The sequence below is a fragment of the Trifolium pratense genome, linkage group LG1 (genome assembly GCF_020283565.1).
Source record: "Trifolium pratense cultivar HEN17-A07 linkage group LG1, ARS_RC_1.1, whole genome shotgun sequence".
Taxonomy (NCBI): domain Eukaryota; kingdom Viridiplantae; phylum Streptophyta; class Magnoliopsida; order Fabales; family Fabaceae; genus Trifolium; species Trifolium pratense.
The window spans coordinates 45,310,836-45,333,141 of NC_060059.1; the positions used below are offsets into that span (position 1 = coordinate 45,310,836).

Genomic DNA, 22,306 nt, shown 5'->3' on the forward strand with positions numbered 1-22,306 from the left:
TCGGTGAGGCTCTGCTCTGATTGTGACACGGGAAAGGGTTTTATATTGTATATAAAGTCTATTGTCTAGGTTGTTTTGTATAATCAATAAATACATTATTTGATTCAAAGATTTGTATAAACACTGTTTTTACTAATTAATTACATTAGTATTATTTTGATTGAAGAGTGTAATGCTCGAACCATGACTTTTATGATAACAAACTTTGATTTTCCGCCGCGTATTTTGAAAAAGATTTATCATAGTAAAATTTTATTAAATAATGGGTTTGGGTGTTACAAGTATGCTATTGAGAGATTTATGAGATAAAAATGACCATGAATCTCATATTACATTATTATAGATTTTCTGATGTTCTTGAAGGATTCAGTGATGCAGATTGGAATACATTATTATATGATTCCAAAACAATTAGTGACTATATATTTGAAATATATAGTAGATAAACTGTATCTTGGAAATCAGAGAAACATACAATATTGGCTTAATCCAATATGAAGTCTGAAATGATACCATTAGCCACAGCTAGTGAAGAAGCAAGTTGGTTGCTTGCTATTTAAGATTCCTTTATGGAATAATCTATGTCAGATGTGTTGATCCATTGCGATAGTACCGCGGCTATTGCATAAATTGAGAACCGTTATTATAATGGTAAAAGACGTCGAATAAAAAGAAAGCACAACACGGTGAGATAGATAGTCTCTAAAGGTGTTGTAAGAATGGGTCATGAACACACTGATGAAAAATTTAGCAGATCCTTTGACGAAAGGAATAACTAAAGAGGAAGTCCATTATACATCTGGAAAGATGGGACTAATGCCTAAATGAATTTCTCATGATGGAAACCCAACCTAAATGACTGGAGATCCCAAGAAATAGGTTCAATGGGTAATAACAAGTTGTGAGGAGTTAAAGATGATCATGCAAGTAAAAATAAGAAATGCATGATTCCTGAAAGCGAAAGGATGAGATAATAAAACTCTTAATGAGATTTATACTCTGTATGAGTGGAGTACCGAGCTTCAGGAGTACTCTTGATAGACTCACCTATATGAATGTGGAACTAAGGTCGGTTCCTATGGAATTTAGAGGCGAATTCCTAGAGCGTTCATGAAACTGGGATACACGTGCAGGGCCATAAAAGCACGGGCTATAAAGATACACCTTAAGAAAAGGTTGTGTGCGGGTTTGAGAAAAATCCGAGATAGAGTTCAAGACAAGTGTCACTCTTACTAAATCGAGCTCTTACTTGCTATGTAAAGGTTCAAGTCATAGACACCTTTGCTTATGCACAATCTTTTAGAAGCGTCCTACGATATTTTGGAATTTTCTTTTAAATTCAAGTGGGGGATTGTTGGAACAAAGTTCACATTGGTGTGTGAATTGAAAATAAAATATTTGAGTCTCATATCGGGTACTAGAACATACTAGTGTGTTATAGCATACTAGTGTGTATTTTGAGGAAATAAATAAGTGTAACTTAATAACATTATTGTGATTTATTTATCCATCAATTTGTAACCGAAAATATTAAACCATGGACATGTACAGTAAACTCATAAAGATTGTGATATGAGAGTTTTTGCATCCAACGAGAGAAAAAAAAAATTCATATCTCATCTTAAGAAAAGAGCACAAGAAAGGCCATTGCACTATATACTATAGCTATGCTCCATTGGTGGCTGCTAACAATGTTTTTCCTTCACTGCACTCTATTGCCGATCCAGCTACGGTCCTTGGTTATTATCATGCGTGTTTGACTGCAGGCAATATACTGGCCGTGAGGTTAGTTGCATATTTAGATTATCTTTTATTCATGTTACATTATCTAAATATACAAAAAGTCATGTTGAATTCCTTGCTAAAGGCATTGAAATATTAATTTGATTACTTGTGAACATGATATAGAAGTAAAACTGTTTGTTGATGAAACGAGAATTTTCCTCACTTGGTTCTTATATTTTTAACTATTTTACTAGTATCCATGTTTCTGAAAGTAAGTTATGCAGACATTAAAAATCAGAATTGTGAAGAACCTTTGAAAGTATAAAATCATTTTCATCGCTTTAAAATATTTATATGTCGTCCATAGTAAAGTAATAATTGGTTTCTTTCTTTGATTATGCAAAATTAGATTTGCATCATGTTTTGTTCCTAATTGTTTATAGAAAAACAATTTTTATTCTATGTATTATATGTGATACTAATAATATTATTATTAATGTTAATTGGTTTGAGAGTGATCAAAGTATCACTAGTTCCTTCAAATAAAGCATGGTTTTATTACCATTATCCCTTGGATTGAAGATTTGTTTTAGTACCATATTCGAGTGACCTCAGTGTCATTATATTGATTGATATTGTAGTATCATCAATACATGTGGTATTGTTGCACCACATGTGGTATCTTAGTACCGTTGATTCATAGATTGAGGTTGTAGCATCAATCTGAGTGGTATTGTAGTACCACTGAATCACCGATGAAACATAGAACGATGTCGTAGCATCAATTCGAGTGATATTGTAGTACCATTCAAGAAGGTGTATTCTTTGACCGATTTCTACAGTGCAGTAGCATATCGGTATACAGTTGTAACTGAGTTGTTTTATGCTGGGGACGGCGTGGTTGATAGTCTGCTTGCACAATTTTGGGCAGTGCCACGAAACATCTTAAAGAGAGCGACCTAATCCACGACTCAAACCCAGTAATCTCTTCGGTGGCTAAAAATTATTTTTAACGGGTTTTTTAAAATCCGAATACAACACTTCAGAGTGTAGAATCAGAGTAGGAGGAAGGAAGAGTAATGTAATGTGCCATCCGGGATTATTTTGAATAAGAAGAAGTGTCTTGTTTTCCCCTTAATTGTGTCGTTGTCTTCTGTTTTAAAACTTTGAATTGTGGTGTTTGTCTTTGTTTCTGCCTCGTTAAGTTATTTATGATCTGATGAGATTCTTCCATGGTGTCCTCTTTTGATCTTTGTTTTAGAACATGGAATTATGTTATGTGTATGTATTTGTGTTTTTATTGAACTCTTCCGTATACTAACTCATGGCATGGCCTTCTTGTCCATATACTCTTTTCCCATACCCATGTGTTGAATTTAGTGTGTACTGTGTATACAATATTTTACATTATACTTTCTAGTTTCTGTAAAAAAATATATTATACATTTTATTTTACCCTACATTCCAGATATTTTCCTTCCAGGAAATTAAGAACAAGCAACACACCCAACTATCTATTTTGTCCGTTCATGTAGACTTAATTGATCATAGAAATGACCTGTTAAAAGACTAGCTAAATTTAGAAACCTTCAAAAAGTTAAGGATTCCATATCCTTTATATTATTACTTCTCATTGTCACACCTAAAATTAGGATAAGCTAATGGTTTTAATTAACTATGAAAATCAACAGACAAATTTAACAATTTCCATCGAACCAACACAACTTTTTTGGTTAGATTTGTCCCTTTTTTCACCATTGCCACCTTCATGACACATTTGTCAAAAACTGTCTTTAGTTTTTGAACTATTATTATTATTATTCTCGTTTTTTTTCAAATGATAAAAAAAAAAAAACACAAAACCCTCCTAAGAAGAAGAAGAAAAAAATCTAGTCTTCTATTATGGGTTCTATCCGGAGTATTTGTTCAATTAAAAGATACATATTTATAATTTATTGTTGACCTTTCAAAAGGTGGAAATTCATCTGAGAAAAGTCTTTTTTTCATATTAAATTCTTGAGGCTCAAAGTCAATGTTGGGTTTTTGATAATTTTGTCAAAAGAGAAAAAAATTACAATTTTGAGCATGTCCAACAAGAAGGTGAAGGGCCTTCTTAAAGGCCTTAGATACATATCTCAAATATTTGGTAAATAAACATGCATATTTCTCAAATATTGTTTAAAGAAAATGCACATTTGCATTCCTAAATTCTAATGTTTTAATTATTTAAAAATCTTCATTAATTTATTTATGTTAAGTCACATATGCAGAAAGTGAAAAAGAGCAAGAAATACAGATTGGATGTCCTACGGATGTAAAGCATGTGGCCCATATAGGATGGGATGGCCCCTCTGTAAATTCTCCCAGCTGGGTAATTATTAACTTTTTTTTTTTCTTTTTTAATGACATTTTTTCTTATTTCTAGCTTGAGTTTTTTTCTTGTCGAAAAATCTAATGCCTTTCATTAAAAATCAACGGATCAATACATGTTGGAAGCCGATGAATCGGACATTATATATCGTCGTATTAGTAAGATTATAAACGACCGACCATATTAGTTTGTCTTCTATAAAACTGAGAATGAAAAGTTGTTACAAATTAAAGGGATAGTAGAATGAGACTTTTATAAAATAATTCATATTATGTTGCATCTTGAGATAATTTTTTGACTGTTAGTTAATGTTCAAGCTTGTAGAATAGTAAATCAATTTGTGCTTATTATTAAGTTATTTTCCTTGACAAAAGATAGCTTTTTCCCTTTCAGATGAATGAATTTAAAACAGCTCCAGGATTTGCATCAGCACCCATGACTCTTACAGGTGATACTCAAAGCAAAGCACAAGATAACAACGTAAAATGGGTCTCTGAAGGTAACAAGATTACTTTATTCTATTTAAACAAACATTATTATTATGTGTTAAATTGCTCCAAACATTTTCTCTATCTAATTTGGTCATTCATTCATAGATACAAAGAGAAGAAGTTCAAGGAGTGTGACCCAAGGAAGAGATTTGCCTGAATTGCCAAAATCATCTAGAAGGCAAACAAATACAATAGATTCTCCCACAAGGGGAAAGACAAGACAATCAAGAAAAACATCATCTAACAGACCATCAAACCTTAAAGATTCTCCAGATGAATCCAAACAAGAACTCATCATGTCTAACGATTCTGGAGAATTATTATTAGATGGGGGGTCACAGGCCCAAAACATTCCTAGAAAGACTCGTCGAAAGAAGTCAAAAGATAAAGACAGTTCAAGTGGTAGTAGTTATGTGTCATCATCATCCAAATTGGGATCTAAAACTCAACAACCATCAGATCCAAATTTGGATTGCGATGATTCTACTCCAACTTCCAAGTCTAGTAACAAACCAAGTTCCTTTGAAGAAAATGAGAATTGTGAAAGAGGAATGACTGGTGTGGTATCTTGAGGGAGGGATTAATTAATTGTTCTACTTTTATGCTGGCTGCTATTAGTTAGAGTGTTGTATAGTAGATTATAATTCTCTCTCAAAAACTAGAACAACACTTTCCTATCCTTTTTTCTTTATGCCCAAACTTTAAATTTCAATGTCATCTTATATTAATTTGATTATTATTTCTTTTTTTAATAGTGCATTATTTACCCATTGCTGATATTAATTACTAGTGCAACATGTATTTTTTGTGATAAATGGCTACTTTTTACAATTTATAGATATTCCTTTATTCTTGGTACAATTCTTTTGTATATTAGAACCAGAGGTAATATAACAAAGATAGTATTGTTTTTTTTGTTAATCCTTTTAAGCCGGTTAACCGAATGTCCGACTTAATAAGTAATGTTAAGTCAGTCGATAATATTACGTCGGTTAATTTGTAACTGGACTTAAGAAGTGATTTCTTAAGCCGACTTAACAGATTAATACTTATTTAGTCAGGTACGGAACTGACTTAAAAAGTCATTTTTTTTAACCGACTTAAAAAGCGTTTTTTTAACTAGTGGCCGACTTTGTATGCCTTATAGAATTTGTGTGTAACTAAGATAGTTTCCCCCCAAAACGACTTTCTATCACTAAGTCAAAAAAAAGTGGATGATTCATTGAACGAGTCATCTACAATGCCTTATAAAGAAAAAATGATAGATTTGTTTTAAGTATTAAGCTGCAGTCATGAAGAAAGTAGCGGTTTGAACCAAGATACCTAGGCTAGATTTCGAGCAATATTGCACAACTTTGAATCTTCGGACATGGGTATCACCAAAATTCTCTAGGCAAAAAAAGGGAGTGTCTAGGCCCCCTTCTTTACACGTGCATTTTAGCACTTTGACGCCAAAAAACATTCATGAACCAATAATTGAGTCATACGCTTTTAGAACGTGTTAAAATATTTTGTAGTAGAAGCATTAACAAGAGCCTTCATGTGGTCTGCCTTTTTTTATCAATCTCATGTTTAAGATTATGACAATGAATTTTACTCATTGGTTGTTGGACAAATACCCCCTTATCAAATTCCGGAAAAGCATAAGAGGGGAATAAATGAAACCAAAATTCAATTTCTCCCTGATATGTCTAATTTTTCATCACCAACTCTATTGGTGCCAAGTCTTTTAAAACAAGTAAACCGATACTATAGGGGAATGGTAAAGAATCCATTTATGTGCTATGAGCAGCCTATACTACTGTCCCTAACTTAGCCATCCATACCAATGCAATCCTTGTATGAGTTGGATATTGCTCTTGTCACTGTCCCTACTCACAGTACCAATTACTGTAAAAAAAATCTTGCTGCTGCATTCTTCAGAATTAGTTACTACTATTAATTATTACAGTAGTAGCCTTCTACTAAATTCACATAGGTTTCTCCCTCTCCTCTCATCACCTAAATTCAATTATAAAATCAAATTACTAGTAAGTAAAAAGAAGATTATGCATATATATAATTAATAGTACTATTCTAAAAAATAACACTGCAACAATTTAACTAGGTAAAATTAAATACAGTAGTTAGGAAAATTGACCAACAAAATACTAGAATAGTAACATACTACAACTCATATACTACTTCAAATTCTGAGTAAAAGAATTGAAAATGGAATTAATTACTAATGCTTTGTGTTCATATTCCCCATACATACTCTAAATAAACATTTCTTTACTATTACACTACCATCACTATCAATTTTTCATTTACCCTTGTTGAATTCAAAACCCTTTACCTAGTCAGATTAAACAGATAGGAGTGTATTCCTTTACTCATAAAAAAAGACAAAACATATCTTCATCCTTCCCAACTCAAAATCCTGTGAAGAAGACAAACATTATGAGAAAGACCAAAACCAACATAAGAGGATCAAAAAGCAGCAAAGAAACCCCATTGAAAAGGACATCACTAGGAACATCTTTTGTATGTTGACCCAAGATAGTTCCATTTCCAGAAGAACAACTATTATTGTTTCCCAAACACAGTTCTATATTTCCTGCCAACTTCAACCTTTGTCCATTTCTACTTGAGAAACTAATTCTGCCACTCAAATTGTTGTTCTCCAAATTGAACTCATTAGCAAACTCCAAAAGCCCAAATTCCTCAGGAACAGGCCCATCAAGCTTGTTATTATCAAGCCCAAAATAAGTCAAATTCTTCAAATAAACCCCCCATTGAAGCTGGGATTTTACCAACCAACCCCATTTTTGAAAATCCAATTTTTTCAACACTACCAAGATTTTCCCATATTTCTGGAATCTCCCCAGAAAGTGAATTCCCACTTAAATAAACTTCCTTTAATCTGGGAATTTCTCCTAAGAACAAAGGGATACCAAAATTACCAAAAATGTTGAAACTTAAATCCAAAAACTCCAAATTTCATCATCATCATCATCAGAAGAAGGGTAGTAGTCACAAAGGATGCCGTGTGGGGCGGAGATACAGAGGTCGTCGTGGTCGTCGGGAAAGAGAGAGAGCGCCATGGAATGGTTGGGTTGAGAGAGTTGAGAACTTGATAAAGAGCTTTCTGTTCATTTGGGTCAGTGAGAGGTTGATCTTGAGAGAAGAAAAAGAAGAGGAATGCCCATAAACCATAATAATACTACTACTAGCGTTGTTGAAGTTGAAAAGAAGAGCCATGAATGTACTACGTACTAGTGTCATTGGGATGGGACAGACAGACAGAGTTTGTTCTTGTAATCTAGAAAATTACAAAAGTGGGCTTGAGATAAGAATTGGAAAATGGAGTTAGTTAGTTAGTTAATTACTAATTGGATTGGACATTATTTATGGTAATACTAGTAATAAAGTGAAAGGTGAAAAGAGGCAGGCAGTGCAGAAGGTAGAAAACGACAAGAGAGGATGATTATTGTTGTTTGTAAAATATGTATGTCATGTCATGTGAGTGGTCTGTGTGTTTGGTGGTGTCCAGCCGGTAAAAACAGACAGAAGTGCGCCGCATTCGCTGACTTACTGTCTGTCATCTCTCTGCTCTGCTTGCTTGCTTGCTTGCTACCTAGAGAGAGCGACATGTAACTCCCTTCTCTGTTTGTGTTTGTTTCTTTCTTTACCAAAACTTAACAACATCACGTGACACCTAATCCCCCTACTACTACTACCCCTCAAAATCAAAACCAACAAACAAATACTACTCCTATCCACACTTCTAGCCTCGTTTTTCCTCTTTATATAGTTGTCAACTTGGTTTCATTAGGAACCAACATTAATCTTAGCTTATACTATTTGGTATCACAATCGATATCTCAAAATTACGATGATCAACCGTAATTTTATATAACCTACAACCATTCCAGTAAAAATAAGAGAATAGAATAGGCATGGAAACAAATTGAGTCTGAAATGATTTTTGTTTATTGTGTTCTCCAAGAGTTTAGATATTTTGGTATCGTTTGATTTTTAACAAGGGTGAAAAATATAATCCCATAACTACTTAAAGTTTGGTCAGGTGGTAAAAAACCAGATTTTGTATTCAAGAGGTTCCGAGTTTAAGCCTTACTAGTGTATTTCAAGAAAAATAAATGTAAATATATTGTAAATGTTCTTTAAGTCCCACCGGTGTATTTCATTCATGAGAGTGGATTTCCATGGACTATTATTATTGTGGCTATCTGGAAAATAGAAATTACACAATTTTGGACTTTTGCCCTATTTTTTTTTTTTCAAAAAAAAAAAAAAAAAATTTTAGAATTGCAATTGGACAAAGTGATAAACGTTTTTCTGGTAAAGATTGCGTGATGTATGCATGATTTTGAATTGATTTTGGTATGTCATTTTCGCCGTCAACTTTTTATTTATTTCAATGATTTCAAGTTTCACACAAAATCTTGATACAGTGTGATTTGTATTTGAGATATATGTATGTCATCCTCATAAACAATTATTATAGTACAATTTTTCAATCTATAATTCAAATAACGTCAAAAGTAAAACCATTAACTTATTTATATTTTTTACCACCTAATAAAATAATTTTTATGGACAAACCATTATTTTGATCCTAAAAATGTAACTGGGTGTCACATATATTGAAATTTTAATAGTAATTTTATGGACTAAATTAACCAACAAATAATTGAATAACACATTTGAGGATTGATTTTACTACTTATAAACAAATTCAAGGATCTGTTTGTAATTTTGATACATTTAGAAACTAATGTAACAGAAACAAAATGGTGATTTGACCAATTCATAAACAGAGGAAAACTAAATTGACATATTATCTGGGAGAATCTGAAAAAGGAGTGTCTTCCCTAGCTATCATTTCTTGAGTAGCAAGCAAAACAAACTTGACAATTTTGTAAAAGCATTGATGTGATAATTGTACATTATACAAGCCAATACGATAAATAAATTATTTCGCCACAATCAATCTCATCAAATGAATTAAGTTTATATCTATTAAAATTGATATTTTCTGGTTCACTATATCTAATGAAATCCATATTGAAGAATTTGAGGAATCAAAATCAACATTAGGACCTGCTTGCTATCACTACGATATAAAAAATGAAACGAAGAAAACAAATAGCCTGTCAGGAGCAACTGAAACCTGAGAAGATCATGCAGCCAACTGCCATCATGTAGTTATAGAAAATCTAACGTTCGTTCTGTCACGCTGCCGTTTGCTTGGTCTGCATGAGCAAACAGATACTTCAAAATTCCACATCTCTAGTATAAGGCAATATAATGAAACTAGAAACAATTTTGTAAAAAGATTCCATTTTGTAATTAAAAGTGAAAATACTAACTAAAATGTAAAATATGATTGGAATGAAATAAACTTACCTTCAGGTATTTTTTCTGAATTTTCAATGCTTCAGTACATGCTTTTTTCGCATCAAGACTTGAGGTTATGTCACCTAAAATCTGAAGAGATAGTTTTGCGTGAGATACATGTAGAAAACACAAGCAAGAACATGAAATCTGCCTATCCATACATATACAGTAAGGGATTTAAAGCAAGAGTGAGGACCTTGACGACATCGTCCACACCCTTGGCCTCGGTTAAAATCCGCTTATTCTTGGTCTCAAGAACACTAGCAACAAGAAAAATAGCCAGTGCATTATTTTCCTCAGTATGGCCTGTCTTTAAAGTATTTCTCTCAAATTTTCCATATTGCTTCAGAACTTTGTTATTTACTGCAGCTGACACCGGTTTTGTTTTAGCACCATCTGGATCCTCGTACTTCGCGAAGATGTTTGGGTTGTATTCCATGCCCCACATCAACTGGAAACAATCTATATTATGTCTTAAAATGAGCTATTAATTTGAAATATTCTCTATCTCATCAAAAGAATCAGAAAACCATTAACTCCTCAATCAAAAGTGATAAAATTTGTGTTGTCATGGGAATTGGTTCTTACCTCCCAAAGATACAAAGTATCTGCAAAAGAAAATTCTCTTCGGAAAAGAACCATCAGCATGCGAAATGCAAAGAGATACTCTCCACCATCTAAATCCTCTGCAAAAATAAAAGTGATAAGGGTTGGTTGCTTCCTCACACATTTATACATAAGAAAGCTTCTTCAAGCCAAGACAAATTTTGAAACAAGGTTTCAGGTAATGTCTCCCCGTTAGGGAGAGGTCCCCAAACAACTACAGACAACTAATATTAACATCACAAGTTGTGCGTGTGTGTGTCGGTTTTTTGTCATCAAAACAACCTTGCAACATTAATATATGATTTGACAAAAGAGTAAAATATTTTTCATAAGCTTCCACTACTTGGAAGCATTTGACTCTGATGGGGAATAATGTGAACCAGGAAACTATTGCTTGTGGCATATTAGAAGTTGCGAAAAGGTTTACATACCAAGGTGATGATGAAGCTTGGGATCAACTGTTTTCATTATCTGCGAGAGTGTACCCAACTGAGTTTGCACTCCCATTGAACTTGCAGTGCACCTGAAGTTCTCTCTCTGTTATGGGACATAGGCAGGAATGTAAAAAGTAAAAACAACAGAAAAATTCGGAGCAAACAAACACTCCCTAATAAACTGAGATTAAACATGTTTTAGTCTTCAAATGAAAACAAAAGTAACATGTTTTAGTCTTCTACATATCAGTTACCCACACAAGAAACATCTAGAACTATCACTTTTAGATAAATTTCTCTTGCATTATGTCTAGCATACCATCCTTCGCATCGCACGGTCAAAACACCAATAGCAATCTGCTTCATTCTCAATAAGAATAACCAAAGGTGAGCAAATATCATTCATTCCTGCAGAGGAAATAATCTATTAAGAAACTTCTTCAAGTTCTTTCAGTTTAAGTGTTTAACATCAAAAAATTGAAAGCTATAGTAATCCACCTTGGACATAACCAATATCATTGTCCATCCAAGCATAAATCGATAGAACATCCCAAAGTTTTGCTTGATTAGCTTCATCTTCATAAAAGACAAGTGCTCGGTCTGTTCGAACAACATCAAGACCTACAATGCAAAATTATCAATTGTCATTATGGATGGTTATTATTCTTATTAAACCGAACATAATATATCAAAAAAATTGAGTATTTATGCAGCAACATATACTTACCAATCTGATGTAATAACTGCATCCATTGTACAACTTTCTTATCTGAAGTTGTGAGATTTACCAAAGAAGGATCTGTTGGCTGGCCATCCTCACCGATGAGGGGTGTTGTAAGAAATTTTCCACTACCAAGGGTTGGGACGAACTTTTGACATTCAGCTTTCCACATATCATACTGCCCCCTGGATAATTTACAAAAATATTTCATGCTTTGTTTGTTATCAATCAAAATGAAGAAGATGGAATAAAAAAGCAGAAGAAAACTTGGGATTAACACCCTGAAAATTTTGTCCCTCTAGATGCCTATTAGAAAAACCTGCACCAGACTATAAGAGAAAACATGGGAAGCCACCTAATGTTGTGTTAATTTGAAGATCGAGTTGTTAGAAGATGTAAGACTATCTTGATTAGTATTTTAGATTATCTCATGGATTGGTTTCTTACCAAACAATATTGATAAAAACTTTGTTATTACATTAACATGTTTGCATATTCAATTACGAATTAGAATAATCAATCATATCAAACTATATTGATATTCATAATTAAAAGTCTTTATTCTTAGTTTATGCAAAACCCTGTAATTTGAACACAAGTAAAGAAGTATCTTGTTGTGCATATACTATGAGGCACCAAGCATAAACTTAATAGAAAGCATGGCCATCCAAGAGGTAAAAATTTTGGTCTCAAATATAATACAACACTGCAATAATTTTAACGATCACAATCGCAGAATCAGAAGAAATAACCACAATGATAGGAGGCACTGGATGATGAAGAAATAGGCATATGAATTATATATCGTCCACTTGTTTGGTATATTTTATCTCACCACCTCATATTATCTTCTAAGAAAAGTAATAGCTTGGCCACTTTTTGTACATTATGCAAGACAAGGTGAAAAACTAAACCAATAACATTAATGATCCAATAACCCATATTAATTGCATTCCCTAATAAATAGATACCAGAACTTAGAGGACCTAAGAAATTCAGGGTACTATTGATGTTCATAACTTCTTTTAATCCTCTTGATCTCATTTTCTAATCGTACAGAAGTTCATTTAATTGAAAATATACCTTCGACGTTGCATGAGCTCATTCCGTTCGTCAAATGTACTGTTAGGATCATAACAACCTAGTAAGAATTCCCATACCACCCCTTTGATTGAAGGGTGGACACCCTACATAATTTACGGAAATAATCACATCAATAAGCACAAATTAGAAGGAACAAAAACTTGAATACATAACAAATAAAATTATTATGATAAATCACATTATATATTGTTTCGTTTACATAGAAAAAGGCCTGATGCAAATGGGAAGAAGGGAGTAAATCTTACATGACATCACTACAGTCTACAAAGTATTGAGAAAGAGTCCTCGTACAATTGAACAGTAGTTACCATAGTAATTATAAACCCAGAAACATACAGAGAAACACACAAATAGACTAGCAATGCAATGATAAAGAATATACTAGTAAAAATTAAAAGTTACCCCTCGCTGTATTCGTCTCAGCACTTTTGCGATATCCAAACGACCCTCTCCATCAAATGCTGCATGCCATCTTCTTGCACTTAAAGTCTTGCCAGACTGTGAAAATAAAAAACAGCGTATATAATCGTAAGACTTTTTTTTTTCAAAACAAAAAGGAAAAAATAGCGAACAATCAAACCACGAACTCACTCAAGTAGTAGTAAAAACAACAACAACATTTGTGCGATCAAAGTAAGCTTGCAGGATCATTTTTGAGTTCTTAAAGAGTCACACCAGACCATTAGACTACAAATCTTATAAAAGTTTTTAAATATGGTGTGCAATATTAGGCCAACCAAAAAAGAGATGAGAACCTCCAATGATGTTCACCATTGGAGATACTCTTCGCCAGTTTTGTCAAATAAAGGCTATATAGTGGTGCTATAGCTTAGCAAAATCTTAACAAATTGACATTATTTTGTAATATGCTATTTAATAGGCCAAATGCATCCAAAGGTCCTTTAAGTTTCACTTTTGTATCAGTTAGGTCCTTTAAGTTTTTTAGGTAACAAATAGGTCCTTTTAAGTTTCTAAGTTGTTGCACTGTTACCCTTCCAGTTATCTTCCGTAACAAAAACTTATTGCATTGTTACCCTTCCAGTTAATCTCCTCCAACATATGTGTTTTTGTTTATCAAAATACCCGTCATGGTGGAAGTCAACGTTAACTGCCACGGTGCAACAAGGTAACAGAGGTTAACTAGAAGGGTAATAGCGCGACTAGAAACGTAAATGAGCTATTTGTTACCTAAAAAACTTAAAGGATCTAACCGTTACAAATGTGAAACTTAAAGGACTCCCGGGTGTATTTGGTCTATTTATAACGTGTTATAAATAGCACCTATAATGGCCCTCTAGCATAGCATATTCAAACAAACGAATATTCTCTACAATCATCTACTGACAACACTTATCTAGTTATCTTAACACAAAGTTTCAATCTTGCAATAATATTAGTCCATTGTCTAACACTAACACACAAAAAAGGGTAAAATTACAAACAAATATACAATAGAATATTCTTTCTATGTGGAGAATTGCATTTGTGATAAAAACAGAAGCATGAATGGAGGATATAAAGCTGACCCTTGGTTTAAAACGAGTTGCTGGAACATCAGCTATGCATTCTGGTCGAATGGGATAGAAATCATTCAACTCAGTAGTTCCAGAATTCTTCATAAGAAAATTGCAACAACTCATTCAAATCATTCGAACCTCTTTAATTTCAAACTTGTTAGAGACCCATCAAGATCAATTTCTCTGCTCAATGAACAAACCCAACAAAAAAACAAAAGGGTCAATTTCATTGTTGTTTGGTAATACCGATTATTATAAGAAAAATGTGAATATAATATAATTCTGAAAATACCTTGCGATTACGAATCATGTGGCGATTTGGAGAATGAGAGATTGAATTGGAAGAATGGTGAATGGAAAATGTGGGGATGGTGAGAGAGAAGAAAGAGAGAGAATGGAATGAGTGTTGAATAGAATAATCCGCAAAATGGAACGAACAAAACAAAACAATACAGAACAATGATTTATTCATATATATATATATATATATATATATATATATATATATATATATATATAAGAGAACAAGAGAAAAGACTATATATACACTTTGTATTAACGGTTATATATGGCACAAAATCATTTTCATCAATATTCCTTTTTTTTTTTTCCACGTCATTAGTTTCAGCTCCTTTTGTATCATAATTGCGGGGGATCGGACTGCGTCCTACCAAATTCAACGTTAATCACTACTGGTTTATTTCTATTTGTATTTGGATGAATTCATAAATGTCACTTCAATCATAATCATAATGTATTTTACTATCATTTTTTTTAAGTGGACGAAAATTTCCAACATTTTAAAAATTGGACCGGAGGTTGAAGTTGAACTTATGTGATCTATAGATCATGATTCAATCGGTTCAGCCAATTTAACTATTATTGAACAAGTACTAAATAAATAAATAATTTATCATTTATTTGAATAATACAAAAGCTCATCATCGAACCTGTTCAGAAACAAAAATTGTGTCATTTCTCGTTAGGGGTGCTCGTTGTAACACCCAAACCCAATATTAGCCTTATTCTAGCTTTAGAATCTTATTTTCAAAAACTACGCAGCAGATCAAATAAAGTCAAAGACTTAAATCAAAAAGATTGATAAAATATTGGTTCGAGATATTACAAATTACTTCAAAACCTTACTAATAACATTAATTAGTAGAATACGAGTTTATTCCAAATCTTTGAATTAAATAAAGTATTATTAATTATACAAAATAATTAAGACTAGAGGACTCTACATATATAAAACCCATTTTTCCTGTGTCATAATCAGAGCGAAGCTTCATCAATACTCGACACGACCTGAGAACCTGGACCCCCAAAGGTCCAGCACATACACAAAACAGAGAGTTAGCAAAATATCCGACTAAGTGCAAGTAACTCGATTACTATCCACACTTGAGTAAATAAAAGTAAGGCATAAGCATATATGTTCCTACACAATTCTATCTAATAAGCATACTCATTAACAATATAGCATAGCGAATTAGATAACAAATACACACATAATTATCAAAGAAACACTTATGTTAAATCAATGACAATTATCAAGTATCAAGTACAAATGACACATAATTCCTAAATGTACACTAATGTCAATTAGAAATGTATGTCTCCTAATGCATATCTAATGCATGTGGTACCATTCCTTTTTGGATAAACTTATATCCCTCTGCATCTTTCATTTGCTTACCAAAGCGGTTATGCATTTGACCAATTACATTGGATTTCCAACCTTACCAAAGGCCAATCATACAACATGAGTGCATGAAATGTTCACATAGCAATTATATGATATTTACATTTACACATATACCAATATGTATGTATACTATCAATCATAATTACTATTCCGATTAATTATCAACTCCATGATCAATTAACAATTCATATTATGATTCAATCACAAACATCATTGTCACACATAATGCATTTATTCCATCAATCAACAATCCAACTATCATTGAATAGAATACTAGCATATATTTTTAATTATTCAATCATTTGAATTCATAAAACTCATTTTATTTCCAAATCATGCTTCTAACATAAGAAATTATTAACAAGCAAGCATTATTCCAGAAAACTAACTTAAGATTCGGAATCTACACAAAAAACTGTGAAAAATAGGTTCCGGGTGCATGAACCGTCGGAAAGTCAATACTCAGTCAACGCAGTCTGGTCAAAGTCAAGGGTCAACAGTCAAACTGTCAAACCAACAGTGGCGTCGGTTATAGCGTCGACAAGTTTCGACGCAAGGACCTGTTCATACTGCATAATTATTATGCAGAAGAATTAGCGACGCCATAGCGTCGACCTATTCGACGCAAACACTAAGTTGCAGATTTCCAGAAAAACGCGTTTTGAACGTGGGTTTGACCCAAAAGTGCTTATTTTCACCAAAATCACTTATTTGAACTTAGGAAAAGTACATACACTTAATACCCAACATATAACTCATATAAAACAACTTAAACATAAGTTAAAAACACCAAATCATCAAAATTAATCATTTATCTTCAAGTTATTAGATTTTATCATAAATCTCAAAACCCACAATTTTTGCAAAGCTTGAGCAATCAACCAAAAGCAATGATATCATATATGCATCAACAAGGAATATGAACACATTCCCAATTCCCAAATTAACCAGAACCCATAGAGATGAAAGAGTTTGGGTATGAAGAAGAAAGGTTCTTCTCCCCTCTTTATGAACCATCTCAAAATGAATAAATTACTACTCTCATACCTTATTGATGTTGGATTCTCTAGTCCTTTATCTCCTAGCTCTTCTTCAATCTTCCCCTCTACTTAGCTTTCCTCTTCATTTCTTTCTCTTCTTTTCTCTAACTTTCTCTTTATCTATTCTTTCTTGAGAGCTTCTCTCTCTACCTCCATCAAAATCATAATTTATGACAACCTCTCTCTAACTTGGTCTTTATATAGTTAGGTTTACCCCATTCTTCTTTTACCAAAATACCCCTCTACTAAATAGGCCTAAAACATATTCTAACACATCACTTCCCTCATTCTATTCTTAATGAGTTATTTCTATTAAAAACACGTAAACCAACAATTAACACATAATTAATTAATTACATTAAAAACCACAAATAAAATAAATGCAAATAATCAATTAATTACTAATAATTAAATTTGGGTCGTTACACTTGCGGTTCGGTTTGGATCGGTTATGAGGCAAAAAGTCATCCGATCCAAAGAAAAAATAACATGCGGTTTGGTTCGGTTTTTGGATGACTAAGAAAAATATCCGATCCAATCCAATTTTATGCGGTTTATTTCGGTTCGGTTTTATTCGGTTTTTAAATAAACAATACATAAATACTTGTAATATAAAAAATATATACATAAAAAATTATATATATAGGATACTTGGTGGACGGTTTAGAAAACCATATTTTCATGATTGCAAGAGGAAATCAAAGAGCATTATTATGCAAAAAAAAAAAAAAATCAATAAAAAATTTAGGATTGTTGTCGTTATGACAATCGAGTTTTAACCATGAAATTATATATGGATTTGGAGTAACTATAAGATATATAAAATAATTTAAAACCAATATATAATAGGTTAATGTAATATATCATACTAATAAAAAGAAAAATAAGTATTATAATATATGTATGCGATTTGGTTCGGTTTGGATCGGTTTTTAGAAATCAATTCAAAATTCGATCCGATGCAGCGGATTTTACAAAAGGGCATCCAAATACATCCAAAATGATTCGGTTTTTTGCGGTTTTCAATTTTTTTGGATTGATTTTCGATTTTTAATTAGATTGGTTTGAATTTGAGTACCCCTATTTCTCGTTTTCCATATCACCCATAAAGGTTTACGTCAGACAAACAAAAGTCCTTTGCCCCCTTTTTTGCTTCTATTTAACGAGCAAAAACTTGAATGAGCCTTTTACCCCCTTTCTGTTTCCGCCTCGTGCCGGCACCACCCACACCTTTGATATGCTTCCTCCACCAAGAACCCCTGAAAGCTCAAGTTTTGCTTAGGTGGAAAACGACCTCAAAGCCAATTTCCATGAAAAAGTAACAACTTATGAATACGCATAACTCCCCCAACAATCTAACCATCCAACAAACATTAATGTTTGTTAAAAAACATGAGATACTTCGTACTTATATATTTGTTATAAAATTATATGTATAATAATAATAATAATAATAATAATAATAATAATAATAATAATAATAATAATAATAATAATAATAATAATAATAATAATAATAATAAAAAATATAATGATTCGGTTTTGAATGACGTAACTCTGACTGATATATGAATCGATAGAAGTTGTGCTTAGTTGATTTTGTTTGATTTACATCTATACAAGAAAAAAAACATCAATACAACTTGATTGATTTAAGGTCTAATTAGTCTTTTGGTTCCTTAAAGATATTTTAGGTTTCGCAATAGTCCCTTAAGGAAAAAATATCTGGATTGGTCCCTTAAAGACACATATGTTTCTCAATTGGTCATTTCTGTCAATTTTTTATAAAAAACGTTAGTTTTAGTTGACTGGATTGTGGATGTCATTAAGTGTAAGTGGTCCACCAAAAACCTTATTAATTTTTAAAATTTTAACCAGTGGAATTTTTTGTTATATTTGGAGTTAAAATTTAACGAAAAGGATCAATATGGCAAACATATATGTCTTTAAAGGATCAATCCGGACCTTTTTTTTCTTTAAGGGACTAATCCGGATTTTTTTTTCTTTAAGGGACCATTGTGAAATCTAAAATATCCTTAAGGGACCAATAGACTAATTAAGCCTTGATTTAATTAAGATTTTCGAATTCATCATGTTGGTACGTGGTTTGGGCATAATTAAAGAGGTACCAATCAATCACAAAGGAGGATGACACTTGTAAATATGTCAATGGATGAGTGTCTACTCTACGGTTAGTTCTCTTTTTATTTGTACCTTTATATACAAAATTCCTCTGGATTCCTTTTTTGACAGCTGTCCCGATTGAGAGACATCAACACAAATTTGGAGGAGTTTGGCGCTGTCAAAGGTGATATGATTCTAAAATTCTATCCCTTAACAAGAAGAAATATTTCGGTCTTGGAATAAAAAGAACCAAAGTTGAAGATTATCATTCAACCATGTGATAATGGAAAATAAAGAGCTCCTCCACTAAGCATATGAAAGTGGTGCACCAAGCAATAAAAGAGCACCACTATCTCTTCTTTTATTTTCCATTTTCCTTGTAATAATTCAGGCCCACTATCATGATAGTTTGTGGCTGAAATCCTTTTATTTTCTTAGGAGTTACTTTTTGCTTATTACATCATCATAAGTCATTCCTATATATACGAGGCATGTAACTCTTGCTAGAAAGGGATTTTGGATTGAGTAAAAATATGAGATTTGTTCTCTTTGGTTCTCTGAACCTCATTTTTAACTTATCGGCTTGCCGTGACGCTAATCTTTGACTTATCAACCGGAGCCTCATAGCCGGTTGTGGCGTCCTCACGACTTATCAATCGGATTTTTCCATCCCGATTGTGGCGTCTTTCCACCACCTCTATCATCACAACTCTTGTTTTGTTACAACCGCTCCGCGATTCTCATCATTTGGTATCAGAGCTCAAGTTCAAATCAGGTGTTATCTATCCTTTTCAATTTTGTTGTTGGTTTTATTTTTGTTTTTCATAGTTTGAAAAAAAAAATGAAAAAAAAACCGGAAAAAAAAAGATGGATGAAGAAATGCTGCAAGTCTTCACCAATGATTTAGAGAAGTTATTTCATAGTGAGTTTAAAAAAATTCATGAAAAGTTAGACCGCATAGAGAGGAAATATAGAAGAAATTATGATAAAAGAGATAGAGAAAAGGAGAGAGAAGATAGAAGAAAGAAAAGTGAGGAACAAATAAAAAGTCATATGGCAAGTTTTGAAGTATTGTGGGAGGAATATCTCCTAAAAAATCTAGAGAAGAAGGATAAAGAAAATGAAAAAAAAAAAGGTGTAAGGAGATACTTGAAAGTGAGGTGAAAGAAAAAGAGATAATTGTGAAAGAGGTGAACAATAAAGAAATTCATGAAGAAGAAGAAGTAGAGGAGATGGAAAATAAAGAAAAAATAGAGATCAATGAGAGGGAGAAAGAGAAAAGTGTTGAGAAGTTATGGCATGCAACTACACTAGTACCTTCTTCTAAGTTGGTTTGTGTGGTCAAATGTTGGGATTCTTTTAATATTATTTCTTGCTCTAACATTTCATTTTTTTATGATGAAGGGAACAAAGTGGTAGAAGATGAAATTATTGAAAAAGAAGTTGAGAGTGTTTTTGTAACTACTGAAAATGTCACAATTCCTATTGATAATGCTTCTTTTGCTTCTTGTGCTCTTGAAGTTATGTTTGATTCATTATCTCAAAGAGAAGTTATCAAAGAAAAGAGAAATTCTATATTTGAGAGAAAGCAATGGAAAGAAAAGCACACAGTTTTTGCTAATAAAAATGAAAAATTCTCTAAAGTAGAAGTTCTTACATATCATGGATTCTATAGATTTATTTTTGACCCAGGAGGTTATCAAGCTACAAATTCGAGGTCGAATTCTCTTAAGAGGAAGGGAATGATGTGATCCTAAAATTCTATCGCTTAACAAGAAGAAATATTTCGGTCCTGGAATAAAAAGAACCAAAGTTGAAGATTATCATTCAAGCATGTGATAATGGAAAATAAAGAGCTCCTCCACTAAGCATATGAAAGTGGTGTACCAAGCAATAAAAGAGTACCACTATCTCTTCTTTTATTTTCCATTTTCCTTGTAATAATTCAGGCCCACTATCATGATAGTTAGTGGCTGAAATTCTTTTGTTTTCTTAGGAGTTACTTTTTGCTTATTACATCATCATAAGTCATTCCTATATATAGGAGGCATGTAACTCTTGCTAGAAAAGGATTTTGAATTGAGTAAAAATATGAGATTTGTTCTCTTTGGTTCTCTAAACCTCATTTTTAGCTTATCGGCTTGCCGTGACGCTAATCTTTGACTTATCAACTGGAGCCTCCATAGCCGGTTGTGGCGTCCTCACCATCTCTATCATCACAACTCTTGTTTTGTTCCAACCGCTCCGCGATTCTCATCAAAAGGTTATCATCTTTTCTTGAAAAGCTTTCCTTCAAATGAGGGCCAACTTGTTGATTGGGGGATTATTCAAAATGTGGAAGAGGCGACGTGTATGTGTTGCATTGCAACAGGGTCCTTGAATTTGAAAACCACATTACTGTCTCTTGTCCACTTGCATTGCATGGGCGGTATGGTCCAAGGTGCATGCTTTGGATCGATCAAACACCGTTTCGCCGAATAACATTTCTTCTTTGTTCCTTGGTTTTCTAATTCCTTTGAGGAAAGGGAAGCAAGATTCTAGAGGAGTTCTAATGGTTTGGCTTGCAGTAGTTTGGGTGTTGTGGCGGGTGCAAAATGAAAGAATTTTTAATGCAAAAATGATAGGGGGTGAACAACATTTTTGACAAGATTCAACTTACATATTGTAAATTGTTCTAATCTAAGAAGGTTATCTCGCCATGTTTATTTTATGAATGGTGTGTTAATCCATTAGATTGTATAGCTCGATGATTGTTTGATTACGATATAGTGTTAAACCATAAGAATGATAGTGGTTCTTATTGGGTTATTGTTTTATTGGATAGACATCATGTACGAGTTTATTAATATTATTATATTTTAGATTTTCTTTTTTTGGTTTACAAACAACTGAGAATCGAACTCAGTATCTATAGTGTACTACTCAACCCTCTCACTAGTAGACCAAACCTAGTGGTTTATTATATTTTAGAATTTGTTAGTAAGTCAAGATCCTTCGCAAAGACTAATCCCTCAAGTCGAGTCTTGTGGGATTTAAATAGGTCGCATATTTTTTTTTAAAAT

The 22,306-nt window shown here is 32.7% G+C and overlaps 2 protein-coding genes and 1 long non-coding RNA gene across 4 annotated transcripts; 1 reads left to right on the forward strand and 2 right to left on the reverse strand.

Annotated features, from left to right (window-relative positions):
• The first annotated feature begins 2,620 nt into the window (after positions 1-2,620).
• LOC123913266 (CRIB domain-containing protein RIC6) lies at positions 2,621-5,339 on the forward strand. Its single transcript, XM_045963959.1, has 4 exons — positions 2,621-3,871; positions 3,996-4,096; positions 4,490-4,595; positions 4,693-5,339. The coding sequence occupies exons 1-4, from the start codon at positions 3,811-3,813 to the stop codon at positions 5,157-5,159; spliced, it is 735 nt and encodes a 244-aa protein (XP_045819915.1). The 5' UTR covers positions 2,621-3,810; the 3' UTR covers positions 5,160-5,339.
• A 4,135-nt stretch (positions 5,340-9,474) lies between these two features.
• Positions 9,475-14,836, reverse strand: LOC123913273 (rab GTPase-activating protein 22-like). 2 transcript variants are annotated; one of them, XM_045963966.1, is made up of 12 exons: positions 14,665-14,836; positions 14,382-14,555; positions 13,258-13,353; positions 12,835-12,938; positions 11,758-11,936; positions 11,529-11,651; positions 11,350-11,438; positions 11,028-11,133; positions 10,579-10,676; positions 10,187-10,441; positions 10,000-10,080; positions 9,475-9,845 (listed from the first exon to the last, which is right to left on the reverse strand). In XM_045963966.1, the coding sequence occupies exons 2-12, from the start codon at positions 14,493-14,495 to the stop codon at positions 9,825-9,827; spliced, it is 1,266 nt and encodes a 421-aa protein (XP_045819922.1). In that variant the 5' UTR covers positions 14,496-14,555; positions 14,665-14,836; the 3' UTR covers positions 9,475-9,824. The 2 variants fall into 2 exon arrangements, with proteins under 2 accessions (XP_045819922.1, XP_045819930.1); XM_045963974.1 differs by lacking the exons at positions 9,475-9,845; positions 10,000-10,080 and having other exon boundaries at positions 10,312-10,452; positions 14,665-14,814.
• Positions 14,837-15,501: 665 nt separating this feature from the next.
• On the reverse strand, positions 15,502-17,539 carry LOC123913290. Its single transcript, XR_006811622.1, has 2 exons — positions 17,128-17,539; positions 15,502-15,688 (listed from the first exon to the last, which is right to left on the reverse strand). It is a non-coding gene; the product is annotated as an uncharacterized LOC123913290 (long non-coding RNA).
• Positions 17,540-22,306: the final 4,767 nt, after the last annotated feature.

Bases quoted from the DNA above. Each gene is read 5' to 3' on its own strand.
- LOC123913266 (XM_045963959.1), top strand. From the start codon at position 3,811: ATGTCCAACAAGAAGGTGAAGGGCCTTCTTAAAGGCCTTAGATACATA. The intron at 4,097-4,489 runs GTAATTATTAAC...TTTCCCTTTCAG, and splicing joins CTGTAAATTCTCCCAGCTGG to ATGAATGAATTTAAAACAGC. The intron at 4,596-4,692 runs GTAACAAGATTA...ATTCATTCATAG, and splicing joins CGTAAAATGGGTCTCTGAAG to ATACAAAGAGAAGAAGTTCA.
- LOC123913273 (XM_045963966.1), bottom strand. From the start codon at position 14,495: ATGAGTTGTTGCAATTTTCTTATGAAGAATTCTGGAACTACTGAGTTG. The intron at 11,652-11,757 runs GTAAGTATATGT...TTTGCATTGTAG, and splicing joins GCAGTTATTACATCAGATTG to GTCTTGATGTTGTTCGAACA. The intron at 11,439-11,528 runs GTGGATTACTAT...TTTCCTCTGCAG, and splicing joins TGATATTGGTTATGTCCAAG to GAATGAATGATATTTGCTCA.